At 38.8% G+C, this 14,622-nt stretch overlaps 1 protein-coding gene across 1 annotated transcript in view; it reads right to left on the minus strand.

Annotated features, from left to right (window-relative positions):
- The window catches only part of igsf9a (immunoglobulin superfamily, member 9a), a 65,586-nt gene that overhangs the window by 38,187 nt on the left and 12,777 nt on the right, over positions 1 to 14,622 (minus strand). The window contains exons 3-6 of the mRNA XM_040000209.1: positions 14,315 to 14,515; positions 6,283 to 6,429; positions 2,569 to 2,717; positions 1,651 to 1,762 (exon numbers count right to left, since the gene is read on the minus strand). Coding sequence (XP_039856143.1) covers positions 1,651 to 1,762; positions 2,569 to 2,717; positions 6,283 to 6,429; positions 14,315 to 14,515 — 609 coding nt within the window. The remainder of the gene's footprint in view (positions 1 to 1,650; positions 1,763 to 2,568; positions 2,718 to 6,282; positions 6,430 to 14,314; positions 14,516 to 14,622) is intronic.

Raw genomic sequence — 14,622 nt, forward strand, 5'->3', positions numbered from 1 at the left:
AATTCATATATGACAAAATTAGCCAACATTTGACTAAATCTGTAACTTCACTGATGAGTGAATGCTGTTTAGTATATAAAGTATGGTTCCACTTGTGGTAAAAGGAAGATGAGGTTTGGTATACTTTAGAGCAGGTCTATGTTTTGATTGACAAGTATGAGCACAGAGTGCCCTCAAAAATCTGAGCTATCTTATGTCTTAAATGTTTAACTCAAAGCTTCAAGAGTGACTTTCCAAACTAATGGGAGACCTCACGGAGGCTGCATCCATCACTTATCTGTAGTCTATGACCTGACACCATATACACCAATAAATCAGTCAGTCTCTAGCTTCCTAAGGTTATAATGGTTGACTGAATCTTTTAACACATGAGGGTTTCTACAATGACTCTTTTGAAGCCTTTAGTTGTGGTGACAAATGTGCTAATACAAACCAAGCCAAAAGTCAAAAAGAAAAACAGTGTGTACACCAAAGCAACTGAAAGGAATTTGTCAAACGCAGCTATTTTAGTGCTATTACAATGTCACATTTATCTCTTCCCTGAGCCACTCCAAACTTGTATTAACATGTGTGCTCTTTGCACAGAGCTAATAAAAAAGATCTAACACCACATGTCTTATATACATATATAAACAAGATCATAATCATTACAGCGCTCATTACTGAACAAGTTTATAATCATAAATGCATGACATATATGCAAGAGTGAGTGTTTAGAGGTTACTTAAGGCTTTTAGTTTGATTCCATCCAGATCAGCTATTAGTCAGTAATCCATCCATGTGGCAATGCTTCAGAGGAATGCAGCCAAAGCTCAGATAATGTGACTTAGAGTCGTACGTGCTCATGATTATTATTTAAAATGTGGCCACTGCATCTGTGAGATTCCAAAATTAAGTGAAGCCTCAACAAGACTTTTTGCCAAAACAAAAATTATTTCCCCATACACTATGCTACAGATGAATCCTGGTCCTCCAGAGGAAAATCAGCAGTAGGAGTTGGAGTAGGAGTACAGAAGAAGTCAGAAATATATTCCACAGTGTATTACGCAGTGGTGTGTTGGTGTAATCCAATGATATACAGTAACCTATTTGCATATTTTACATGCATTTCTCCCTAAACTGGACGGTAGATCTATGATTTGAAAACATCTTTGTAATTTTCACGTGTGTGAACACCTGCATGTATTACAAGCAATTAGAAACAATTATTATCAAAAGAAAAGTTTATTTTTCAAAATAAGAACTAATTATGCATTTTATTCATAAAATGCATTTTATTCATATATATATATATTCATGACCACAGACAATAAACTTTTCACTAAGTTACATCAACTTCTCTAAAATGAAGCCTTCACACTGAGCAAAACACAAAGCTTTATCACGATAAAGCAACATCGGCAAGTCCCAGATGATATCTTGTCTCACATCATGATATTGACTCTTATTTAGTCACTGCGTGGCTAAATACCAGTCAAGTTCAGTTTGAACTTCTTTTACCGCTCTGTTGCATGATGCAAGGGCAAGAAACAGAAATGTAAATTATGGTGGCTTCAAGCCAGTTGGGCACACAGACATCACAGAAACTAAAGGAATTGGCAGGCAGAAAGACAGACAGACAGACAGACAGACTGTTAGGCAACAACTGACCTTTGATCTTCACTTTTGTCACGCAAGTCACGTTCCCCTCAGAGTTGGAGGCGTGGCAAGTGTACTGTCCTGCTGAATGTATACTCACTGCTCGCAGAGATAAAACTCCATCCTGATAAATATGACATAGTAAAAAAACGGAGAGGTGGCTGAATGCAGCAGGCAGGTAAACACAGAAAGTACAATAGGTAGCAGCAATTGTAGCCTGTGCAAAAGCATTGGCATCCTACAGTATAATGTCAGTATTTAGTACTGTATGACATTTGCATCCAGCTGATAGTAGAATAGTAATATAGTAGAATCTTCACTTCCTACGTGCATACTTCACATGTATCCACACAATGTTTCCTGTGCCACAATATTTCAACAGGTAGGAGTAATAACAGATTTGGTGCTTGTGTCCAAAGCACCTTTGTTTTCCTTCCAAGGACTTTTCTAGAACCTATTCGTGTGCCACTTTGCATCAACACTGCTGTGTCAACTTGGATGGATGGATGGATGGGCATTTGAACTGAGGCTGATTTTAAAGCATCTTGGATACATTTGCTCAGTGTTACCCAAACTTTGTATGTATTGCAGTGCATGAACACTATACAGTTCAATGCACTTTTATTTATCACAACAACAATCAACTCAAGTCACTTTATATAGTAAGGTAAAGACCCTACAATAATATAGAGAAAATCCCAATAATCAGATGGCTCCCTTTTAAAAACTCCCTTTTAAAAAGGAAGAAACCTCCAGTAGAACCAGGCTCAGAAAGGTGCAGCCAACTGCTGAGGGTTGAAAAAAAAAAGAGAGAGTACTACTATATATTATTTTCGAGGAAAATATCGTTTATTTATTTCACCCCATGCATGTAACAACTATAGCTCTATACTTGTACTGCAGGTTTAAAACCCCTTCAAAAATACATACCTCAGAAATATTTTTTTGAATGGCAATGCCGTCTTTAAACCAAGTGATGGCTGGAGTAGGGTTGCCATTAGCCATGCAGGAAAGAGAAATGTGACTTCCAACCAAAGCCTCGAGGACAGGAGGTGGGGGTTCAGTGAAGGTGGGTGGGGCTATGGATATAAAAACAGCTTTAAAAAGATGCTCATAAACCATCTAAATTTAAAAAACTTAAAAACAGATTCCACCATTTATGGAAAAACAAATTCCGATTGAATACTTATTCACACCATCCATAAACAAATATACATGTTCATACATTCTGATGGTATAGTTTGTGTCCCCTGAGTGGGAAGTGTAACAAATTAATATAAAGATTTTCAACTTTTTCATATGATGAAAAATTTCTTTACTGATGGATATGGTCTCCATAGGGATAAAGGTGCCACTGATTGGTTTGATAAGTTTTGAAATGATGTGAATCACATGTCATGCTCCAACAACTGAACACCTGTGGGAAATCTTGGACCGATGTGTTAAACAGCAATCTCCAACATCACTATCAAAACACCAAATGTGGGAAATTCATTTGGAAGAATGGCGTTTCATCCACCCAGTACATTTCAACAGACTTGGTGAGTCAATGGTAAGGAGCATTAAAGCTGTTCGAGCTGTTTACCCTTCTGTAAAAAGCAAGAAAGCTCTGTCTTCAAAGCAGAAGTATTAAGGGAAAAAATACAAAAGAGGAAAAACTGGATTAGCAGACAATACATTTATATACAACATGACAGCAGTACAGCCTGCTTTGTTACAGCAGCAGCCTGAAAGACACATTATTATTTCACATACCTAACTGAAAATGTCAGTTGCAAATGCAGCCTTTTAAATGTGCCTTTAGAACATCTTTCTGACACTTTAAATCTCAGATCTTATCAAAGGACAATCAGGTCTTCCTTTTTTGTCTGCAAACACTTCAGAGTTAAAAAGCCACCATAACTTATATCCTTACTGTAGCTGTATATGAAGAATATTTAAGGTTTTTTTTTCTTTACTCTCCGAAAATAAGCTTTAGTATATTATTGACTAATAAAACAGAAAAAGAAGCATGTTCTTTTATCTCTCCAATTCAAACCCGTGACAGTCGCACAGATTATTATTGAAGGGGAGTGCAAACAATAGGTAAAGCCCATACTTGCAGGGGATGCCAGCAAAGTAACATCCAAGCCCTCAAGTACACAGTCATCATCTATTACTATTCTCACCTCTATCCTGATGCTCACACAGACCAGCTCGGTGAAACTGTCTCTGCCGCTTTGATCTGAGGCGCACTCCTACTTTGTTCTGTATGTTTGTGTGTGGAATCATAGCAAAGGTTTTCGAAAATATAGATAAACTTCAAAGGGCAAAAATAATGATGCATATTTCATATTACGATTTATTATTTACACCTATCAAGAAGTATGACGCTAACTCTAGTCAATGACTATTCTTTCCAAAATCCAGGTAAAAGAAGTCCGAAGTTATCCAAATTACCTGATCTGTTAAAAAAGTTTAGACACTTTAAAAAAAACTTCTTTTAACATCATGTTTGTTTTCTTTCAGTTTAAGAGGTGATTTTTTTATGTAGTATATACAGCAGTTACCTGATGTGTGGAAGTTCATACGGTAGACTGTAAGCTAAAAGATCACATTTGAATGATATAAACTTCTTTATATTAATATATATTATATAGAATGTAGCCTTAAAAATAAAGGAATTAAGTCATGTTTTCTATGTTTCTTCCTTTGGAAACCAATACAATTTAACAACTAAATAACTCATAATCTTTACTTTAAAATTCAAAACATATCAGCAAGTTTTGTAAATGGAAAACATGTTGATAATTAACATTTACATGATCTGCACACTTTAGCACTTTAGTTTTCATAACTGGTCAGAACTCTGGGATAGAATGACCTTTTTCTCTTTTCCTTGAGGATGGTCGTGTGGGTCCTGGGCTAAAAGTGGCAATAAAGGAAGCACTGAAGCACCTTTCCTTAGTATGTGGAGAACGCAAAAAAGCTCTTATCATGGTTGCCGTGCAGATAGTCCCAGCTTACTTGGCTTAGTTGGGAACCTTCCCAAGCAAATTTGATTATTCAACCACACCCCAGGTCTTGCTTTCCATTCTGACTGCACCACCTTTCCTTCCGCCTTCTCCCATCGCTGAATGTAATACTGCCTCATCCCAAGCTACAGGAATGCAGAGTGAGCAGTCTGCATTAGTGCATTATAGTTTCATTTGTTGCTAGCATGAGGGGTTAGCTGTTGCCTGGTAATTGGTTTAAAATTGAATGTAGATTAAAAAAAGCTGTATGACACACATCTATCTGCATGCTCATTTTTGGTTCCATTTCTAGTCATTTCCATTTTTATGCTTGAAGCACTCAAAATATTTTCAGTTTAAAACAGGCATTTAGTCATGTGAAAAAGAAAGTCTACCCTCACTTGTGTGTAGACAAAATGCCACAATGTTCCCAGGAGTGACTATTCTAGCTAATTAACCCAAAGGTCAGATCGTGTATTGCTCAGAGAAATTACAAAAAACCCAAGAGGTTAAACTCAGACTCTACAGGCCTCAATTAGATTAGTATTTTTATTTTAGCATTGTTAGTACATAATATTGCTTCTTTTAGTAATTTTTTTCTACACTCAAGCATTCCTTTTTACTTCACTTGCCTAAAAAGAGTTTTTCTTACCAATTTATCTTTTTTAATTTCCTCTAATAACTGTGGTGTGGTCAATGTTGCTAGCAGCACTTCAGGACTGACTACTTTGTTTTACGTTTTAACAGCGTGGTTATTTGCTAACATCACAACTGAGCCTATAATAGAGGCATATAGCTCATGTTACATTTTGTTTCTTGATTTGTATAATATATAAATAAATGCATGTGAATGATATAAAAAGGGGTCTTAAAAGTAAAGCCATAAAGAAAATGTGCCTAAAAACTGCATTCCTTGAAATCTCAGAAAGGGGCAACTCCACTGGCTGCAAACATAAGACAGGATAAAACAAATTTAAAGACATGTTCTTTTATTTAATAGAACATGGTAATTTTGTGAATTAAGGTCCTATTTAAAGTAAAATAAATGACAAAAAGGGCAGGATTTAGACCAGGATTATTAAGTCAAATATATGCATCAGCAGTGTCCTTTTGTCTTTTTAGTCAAATCAAACCCTCACTAAACAAGGAGGAACAAAAAAGACTACAGTTGAAGAAACAGACATAAAACAACAAATGGATGGCTGAGTGGCTGACGTTATGTCCATCTTTTATATACAGTATATGTGGTAAATGCACCATTGAGCTGCTAAAGAATCTAAAGTTGTTGGTATAACATGACCAAAATATAACTTCTAAGCTGGATGTGTGCTTCTGTTGTAATGATAGCAATAAATCAACCTCATCAAATAAATTGCAAACAAGACATAAGAGCAACATTTCAGCTAGTAACAAAATAGTACCAAGGCCTCAGGCAGGCTTTCCTGTGCTGCAGTAAAAGTTAGCGTTTCTCATTTTCAGTGGTTTGAGTGACAAACTGGTCCAGGGGGCTCAGATGGAAATTATTGTTCGAACCGGGTTCAATCCTGTCGTTTGTTTACATTTTGATCTCTGGCTTACTGTAAAAAAGCCAACTAAATTCTTCTTTGAGAGCAGCCATAATGACACACACAAGCTGTTCCATTAACCTCACCAGTAACAGAAAGTACAGTCCAGGTGCCATTTTGCAGCTCATCTGTTGGCTTATCCAGTGAGAGGATTCGACACTCATACAAGCCCTGGTCAGCGAGCAGCAGGCCCTCCAGCCTGAGGGTGGTGATTCGTACCAGAGATACTCGCCCTGCGGAAACAGAGTGCAGGAAAAAAGTGAGAGGGTAGGTGCATGGAACGTGACAGAGGAATAGCGCAGACAATTGTGACTTCACTTGTCAGGTCTCAGGTGTGTGCATCTGTTGGCCTGTGATGCTTTGTCACACAGGAAATGAATAGTGTCCTCAAATGGTGCCTTAAAACGACCACACAGCAACATATGCACAAGCAAACACGCAAACTGCAGCACACATGCACGCACAAACTTAGAAATCTGATCTCCCTGTTGCCAGGTGACGGCTCCCTGGAGCCAGTGTAGCTTGCAACATCAAGCCTTTATCTTTTCCAGTCTGCAGCCCACATCTTTCCATGTCCATCTAGTTTTTCACACTTTAACAGACACGCAATTGTCCGGTGACCCAATAGCATGGGAAAGCATGGCCGAAGAGAAACTGTCAATGAACGCACTGTGTTAGAACACACAGCCTCTCACTGCACCATCTCAAAATGAAGACATGTAAACAGAAAGCAGACTGCCCTGTGGAAGCCTGAGACCCACTGGGATCCCTGTGCTGTGATGGTAATTATTAACAGAGGCTCTGATTTCTGTTTACTATAACAGGGAGGGAAAGCCCTGACAGTCAAAAAGAACCAGGAAGTTGGAGTTAGGTATGCTGACACTGATAACACAGTGTATTTACTTTTCCAAGCCGCCAAAGGGGACAAAATCCACAGGGGAAAAGTGAGGTGGGGGTTAAGGTAGAGTAAAGTACACATGAGCATACACTCAGGGGATTAATAACACTTTTTAAAATCCCACCCTTTGACCTCTGGCACCTTTTCTACTGCTTGCCTGTTTACGAGATCAGTTTGATATGGGTCACTATTGCACCTTAGAGGAAGGGTTGTGGTGCTGCAGGGATGTTGAGGAAACATGACTGGGAGTGATGAGATAAAAGTGAAGAGAGGGGTGGAGGGGAAACAAGAGCATGGCCTACTGCCATCACTGCTGCTGTTTGAAAAATGCGTGATAGCAAAGGATTTGAATGCAAGGTAAATTAAGTGTGAGGCCACAGAAACAATACAACACAGAGGCAGAGACAGAGGAAATTTAGACTTTAGACAGTGTGCACGACTCAGACCGTCAGACATAGATTATTTGTGCTGAGAGGCACTGTCTGAAAATGTGTGCATGCATGAGAATCAAGTTTTAACGAAAGGTAAAGTGTGCCAACAAATCAGGAGTGTAGTAAAATGAAGGCAGTCTGGCTTTGCATTGTTGATGTAAATATAACAACAGCATTTCCATTTTTGTCCTTCAGCCAAACTCACTCCTGCCCATCAAAAATAACACCAACTATTAAATATAGGGCGTTAATCAGTCAGAATAATTTATGATACTATATTGTTAAATAATAAGTGGCTATCTCGTGGAATAATTTATACCCATAAACTGTTAAATACGAGGTGGGATCAAAAGGATCTGCTAATCGGCCTATAAAAAGCAGAAACCGTACCTGATTTAAATTTGGCCGCTATCTCATTGAAGGTTGTTTACTTGTAAAGTGCTGCAGTGCTCTCATCCCTGCTGGGATGCTGATGTTTGGGTAGAGAGCAAATATCAACTTCAGTGTCAAACTGGCATGTTGAGGATCATCCCTGGTGATGAGAGCTGGGTCTCCTATGACCCATAAACTAAACAGCAGTCTTTAGTGACTGGATTGTGTACTATGAAAATCATCCAAATTGTGCAAATATAGAGATACACTGTAACATCCTTCAGTGTTTGAGGAACAAATCAGGTGCAAACAACCTGAACTGTATGAGGATCTGCTTCAACCACTGAAGATGATGGAATCTTGCAATCATTACTTACCACCTGTGCTACTATCTCTCTGCAATCCTGCCCCCCTTCCATCTATGCAAAATCAAATAAGGAAAATCCAAACTGATGGTCGGCTGATTTCACACAGGAGAGGAGATCCACATATTGCAAATGCACACGTAAAACTGGTCAGAACAGGACCAGACAGGAGCCACATGTAGCAGCAGTGCTGGAAGTAACGCAGAGTTTCATAAGGAGGTAAAGAGGATATCATCCAAATTTAAAACAGATATTGTGTATCTGTTTTTAATGCAAAATTGTAGTCATATAGAATAATTGAGATTTTAACAGATTTTTCATTTGTTTTGCCGATTCTGATGCTCAGACTATGCTGATGTCTATATTGCAGGCAGTGAATTTTAAGTTCTCCTCTTTTGCTTGCATTCATATTCTACTTTCAAATGCAGCAGTCTCCAATAGTGTGTGGCTGCATAGCAGCAGATCTTTACAGGTACCTTAGAAAAACTGTTGAAAGCTTGCCCTAAAAAACTTGCTTTGAAACAGTGTTCGCCGGGAAAAAATGATGATGAACCTAAATTGGAAAAACAGACACCAGCCTGCACCAACAAGACTCAATACTTTTCCTTGTCATGTTCACTGCTCCACACACTAAAAACATTATAAATTAGCCAAAGAGCAGCTTTGCAGGTCTGAGACTCATTCAGCTATCCTCCTTTCAGCTCAATTCAACATACTCCACACACAAAAACATGGCTGAATATAGTGAATATAGTGTCTCCAAGTGAAGCCGCCTAAAGGCATTATTCCTGAATACATTCTCAGGTGACAGGGAAACATGAAACCATTCAGTGCTGTGAAGAAATACAACTCTCTACAAATGAAGGAATTAAGTCTGAAATGAAAAGTCTACTAGAATACATTATTAAAAGTGATGGTCATCGTCTTTCTTAAGACAGTAACTCTATGAGGGGAAAAGGAGCCTCTTTTCCTTCAGTAGAGATAATTAAAAGGCATCGTTTTATTTCAGATGGACTAAGACGAAGTAAGATCTTTTACAAAAATCACATCAGCTCAAGACCATTTTTTTACATTGAACCTTAAAGAGTTTATGCCTCATCATTACTGTATTTTAGCCACAGTACCACGTAAATTTGTATTTAATTTGAGATGCTTTTTCCAGCTTTTTTTATACATTTTATGTTTTTATAAAAAAGGAAAATCAGGGCAGGGATCACAGTACCAAAATGCTTTAAAATTCCAAACAAAAACACCTACTCTTATGAAAAGACCACAGGTTTGAGGTCCTTAATAGAGCTCAATAAAAAACAGGCACTTTACTGACAAAAGGGACATTTGGAGGACTGTGGAGTGTGCTTTTTATTTTTACCAGTTTTATTCAGAGTGAAGGATGCACCAGAGATATTGATTTTCTTTCTTCCAAAATGGATATGTAACATTTTGGAGATGACGTTTTCAAATTCTAAAGAAAGGCTTCGGTTGGGTGGGACGTATCTCAGGGGGAAAGTGTCTTGTTTTCTGTGACAGGGGCTTGTATGAAAAATTATTTAAATTCAATACCATTTTGCGCAGCCCAGACATTTATGACCCTGAGAATGTGATACTCATGGGCAGCAAGCCCACATCATCTCTATAAGATGTCGTCAGCCCTTGGCAAGCTTCGCAGAGGCACTCGGGTTTCGGTTAGAGAAAAGAAAACGATAAGGTTTCACTCCTCGTTTTTGTTTTTTTGGTTTTTTTTTGTGTGTTAAGCTCTTCTGTGTCATGGTTTTAAATTTGGTATTGAAGGTCTCTGTCCCTGTCAGAGGCTGAGGTCTACTCACTGCTGTAACGAACATGAGTAATCCCAGTGAAGGCTCTAATGTTTTTCCATGTGAAAAAGGAAGTATTAGCCATTTCAGCTGTGTGTAACGTGTTGCTCCTGCACACAGGCTGATTATGATGGGATTTGAATAGGAAGAGCTTGCGAACAGTGCATTTATACAGCTGTATTTACTTTTTTATAGTCAGCAGCTGTATGGGTGTTGAGGGACTTTCTGTCCTTTCCACAGAGAAGATGCTAATCCTTTGATCTTTACAGCTCTATTACACAAATTTATTTAAGCCCTTTTTAGCCCTTAACCCTCTCAGGGGAGCAATCAGATGAAAATCTAAAGTAACTCACACTTTGCAAAGCTACAAACACGGCCAAAAGACAAGGAATGTTGATGGGAGAGGTGGACTACATGTAGAGAAGTTTAATCAGTTTAAGGTGATGAAAAGGGAGGAATGATGGAACGAAAAAAAATGAGCCTCAGCAGAGTGAATCACTTGGATAACTTCCATTAGAATCACAACAGCTAAACAACAGTTGGAGACTGAGTCCTGAAGCCAAACTATTGAGACACCCGAGAACATTCATGGCCCGAGGGGGTGAAATACACACCAGTCGTTCCATCTCTAAAGCGTTGGTTTCCCATGCTGCACCTGTTACTCCCACACCGGCTGGTACCTGTGAGAAAGCTTTGCCTCAGATGGGACAAAGCATCTTTTTCAAACCTGTATAAAACTGCAGCTTTTTGTTTGTCACCTGAGAGGCATGTGATTAGCAAACCCGTCTATTAAAGCTGCTGCTTTTCCTTGAAGAGAGCTTTGTAGTTGAGTCGAGTTGAGTACAAATAGTGTAATTTATGGGTTGAAGGGCAGGCATATTTTTATTGGGCTTTTTACTAGAAGCCTTCGTCTGAAAACTAACATGCAGTGTAATGAGCTGCACGTTGACGGATTGTCTTGAGAGTAAGTGACAAAAGGCTACTGCTTTTTATGAGCCGGGGCTGGAATTAAAGTCTGCCCCACTCCCACTTACGATAATTCATCAGCTAACGTTTGCCCCGACTTTATTACTATGTAAATGTCTGTGTCATATTTCCTGCCCGGGTTGGGCAAGGGAGTGGCATCCAGCTCGCATGACAAAGGCCTTAACTCAGCTGAAAGTAGGTTCTGATCCTTTGACAAAGAAACACGTAATGCCGGTGTTTGCAGCTCATTACTGTATCCTAGAGCAATCAATGGACATGACACCAAAGAGATTGGTACACTGTACACGGAAAGTGACTTCAAAAATGAAGCTGGAATTATTCTATATTAAAAAATGAATAGTCCGACACCAACAATGAATTGATGTAACTGCCTGTTACTGTTTATTCAGCCAAAAACTGGTTTATCTCAGAGTTTCATTGTCCGACCGTGTATTTGCATTGCACTGGGTGGCCTTTTGTTCTGATCACAAGCCCTGCATTTTATTTTGAGTAAATTCTTAATGCATTACAGCATCCCTGGTGCTGTAAGTGCAAACACAGCACACAATGTGTAATCCACAGGTGAAAATAGTTCTCAACAAATCACCATTTACCCCTGGCAAGGTACTACAGTGTCCAGCAACTTTTCTAAAAGTATTGATTTAGTGAGTTCGGCAACAAATTGTTGTTTTTAATCTTTTATGGGATTTGTAGGCAATAATCATTTAGGAATCAGCAATTACCTGTATCCAATAGCACTGTTGTGTTTGTGACTAACAGACAGCCCCGTTTTAATCCATTGATTTCTTTAACTGCCCTGAGCTCAAGCAAGAAATCTAAACTGACAGACTGACATAAATGAAAAGTCCTTAGGGAGCAGGAATTGTAAATGCATTTTAACATCTATAATTTTGTGACAACCAGGCTGGACTACTGTAATTCATTATTATCAGGATGTCCTAGAAACTCCCGAAAAAGCCTTCAGTTAATCCAAAATGCTGCAGCAAGAGTCCTGACAGGGACTAGAAAGAGAGAGCATATTTCTCCTGTTTTGGCTTCCCTTCATTGGCTTCCTGTTAAATCCAGAATTGAATTCAAAATCCTGCTCCTCACATACAAGGTCTTAAATAATCAGGCCCCATCTCATCGTAATGACCTTGTAGTACCATATCACCCTATTAGAGCACTTCGCTCTCGCTCTGCAGGCCTACTTGTTGTTCCTAGAGTATTTAAAAGTAGAATGGGAGGGAGAGCCTTCAGTTTTCAGGCCCCTCTTCTGTGGAACCAGCTTCCAGTTTGGATTCGGGAGACAGACACTATCTCTACTTTCAAGATTAGGCTTAAAACTTTCCTTTTTGCTAAAGCATATAGTTAGGGCTGGACCAGGTGACCCTGAATCCTCCCTTAGTTATGCTGCAATAGGCATAGGCTGCTGGGGGACTCCCATGATGCATTGAGTTTTTCCTTTCCAGTCACCTTTCTCATTCACTATGTGTTAATAGACCTCTCTGCATTGAATCATATCTGTTATTAACCTCTGTCTCTCTTCCACAGCATGTCTTTATCCTGTCTTCCTTCTCTCACCCCAACCGGTCGCAGCAGATGGCCCCGCCCCTCCCTGAGCCTGGTTCTGCCGGAGGTTTCTTCCTGTTAAAAGGGAGTTTTTCCTTCCCACTGTCGCCAAAGTGCTTGCTCATAGGGGGTCATATGATTGTTGGGTTTTTCTCTGTATCTATTATTGTACAATGTACTGTACAATATAAAGCACCTTGAGGCGAATGTTGTTGTGATTTGGTGCTATATAAATAAAATTGAATTAAATTGAATTGAAATTGAATTGAATATCACATATTGAAAATGACACAAAAAGAAACGTAAAATGATCGGTAATTAAGTTTCAGTGATAGTGATCTATATTTTCGCATACTTCATTTAGTTCTGATTCCACTTCTTCTTTTAGTTCCTCGTATGCACCTTTAAAGTCAGTGCAATATTTGAAACTGCACCGGATCAAAACAGTCTACATTTTTTGTTCCTCATCTTTAATACACATTTCCTCAGAAAAAAAATCTGATATATCTGGTGTCTTTGGAAGCTCTGCCAGAATTTTAAAATGATTTGTGTGGGTATGAACAGTTTTTAGTCACATCGAATGAGTTTATAGAGACTGATGCAACAGCGGGTAAGAAGGGTTTTGAAGAATATTGCAGAAGAGGACTGCTATAGCAGTAATTATACAAATGAAATGTTGATTGCTGCTATCTACCCCCTATCGGTATTCTCATCACTGAAAATAAATGACAAGGTAACAACTCAGTGTTAGTTAGCTGTCTGCTTTGTGCTACCAGCTGAACTGTTTAAATTAATTTTACTCTTTGAAGTGGGATCATCATGCCTCCTTTGGCATTCTTCTTTCTATGACGACATTGTTCTCAAGCAGAAATTCAAAAACACCGAAGAGGTCCATAGGTTGAACTTTTCTTCAGGCAACACAGCAGAAAAGAAAAAAAATGCCCCTGACAAAAGAAAGATCTGACTAACCCAGACATGCCTTCTTTTTCTCCACATTTGTTCCATTGTTTGCGACTTTAAAGGATAACAGGAGCCACACAAAGGTATCCTTGGACTATAGAGGCTCTTTCCCCCTGTAGACTCTTTGTTCTCTGTGCTGTGTGCAGAGTGCGCACAATAGGCGATGATGCAATGTTTCACCTCCTTTAGCTCCAAATATAACATTGGTCTGAAAAGGACATCAAGGTGTGGTACTGAGTGTATTCTGAGAACCTGATATTGGTTACATTCTTTCAGTTAAAAGAAACTTGGACCAAACCATGTCATATTCAGCCATCATTCTAATATTTTCAACTTAAATTCACTGAGTGTCTTTTGTACTGACAATGGCAACAAATAAGAATCCTTCACTGTTTGAAGTTCCTTACTAAAGCATATTCACATACAGAAACAACTATAACACCTGTAAAAAAAAAAATAAGAGCAGTGCCAACATGCAGGGGATCATCAAATTTAGTAGCCATCATTAACAGGAGAAACAAACTTTCTCCACGTGATTCACTTACAGTCTGTCCAATAGCTTCTTAAGCTAATTCAGCTAAGCTAATATTCTTACAATACAATATCTAGAGTAAATCCTAAAATAAAAATACAATAATTATACTTTACATCAGTAGCATGTATGTACAGTATGAAGATAAGCTACTTGAGACAATGGCATCAACTATGGCAAACAGTGTATGCATGTAGTAACAGATGCTTACCCTCATACTGTGGATGTACCCGAGGTGCATAAGATCCAAATTTAATCAGAACAGGAATGTCAAATCCCTGTCGAATCCATTCAACCACGTGCTGGGATGCAGAGGACACAACTGCTGGGTCTGATGACGGAAGTCTGCACTCCAGCTCCACGGAGCTTCCAGCCTTTGCCTGCACCTCAGAGGTCAAACCTTCAGTGGTTACTGTTGGGTTTGTTGTAAGCAAAATCAGAGAATATGCTTCAGTTAGTTCACAAAGCAAAGGATAACAGTGAGCAAATGGAGAAAGTACACTGGAATGCAAAATGATA

This window comes from Simochromis diagramma, unplaced genomic scaffold, assembly GCF_900408965.1.
Source record: "Simochromis diagramma unplaced genomic scaffold, fSimDia1.1 OVJJ01000596.1, whole genome shotgun sequence".
Lineage (NCBI taxonomy): Eukaryota > Metazoa > Chordata > Actinopteri > Cichliformes > Cichlidae > Simochromis > Simochromis diagramma.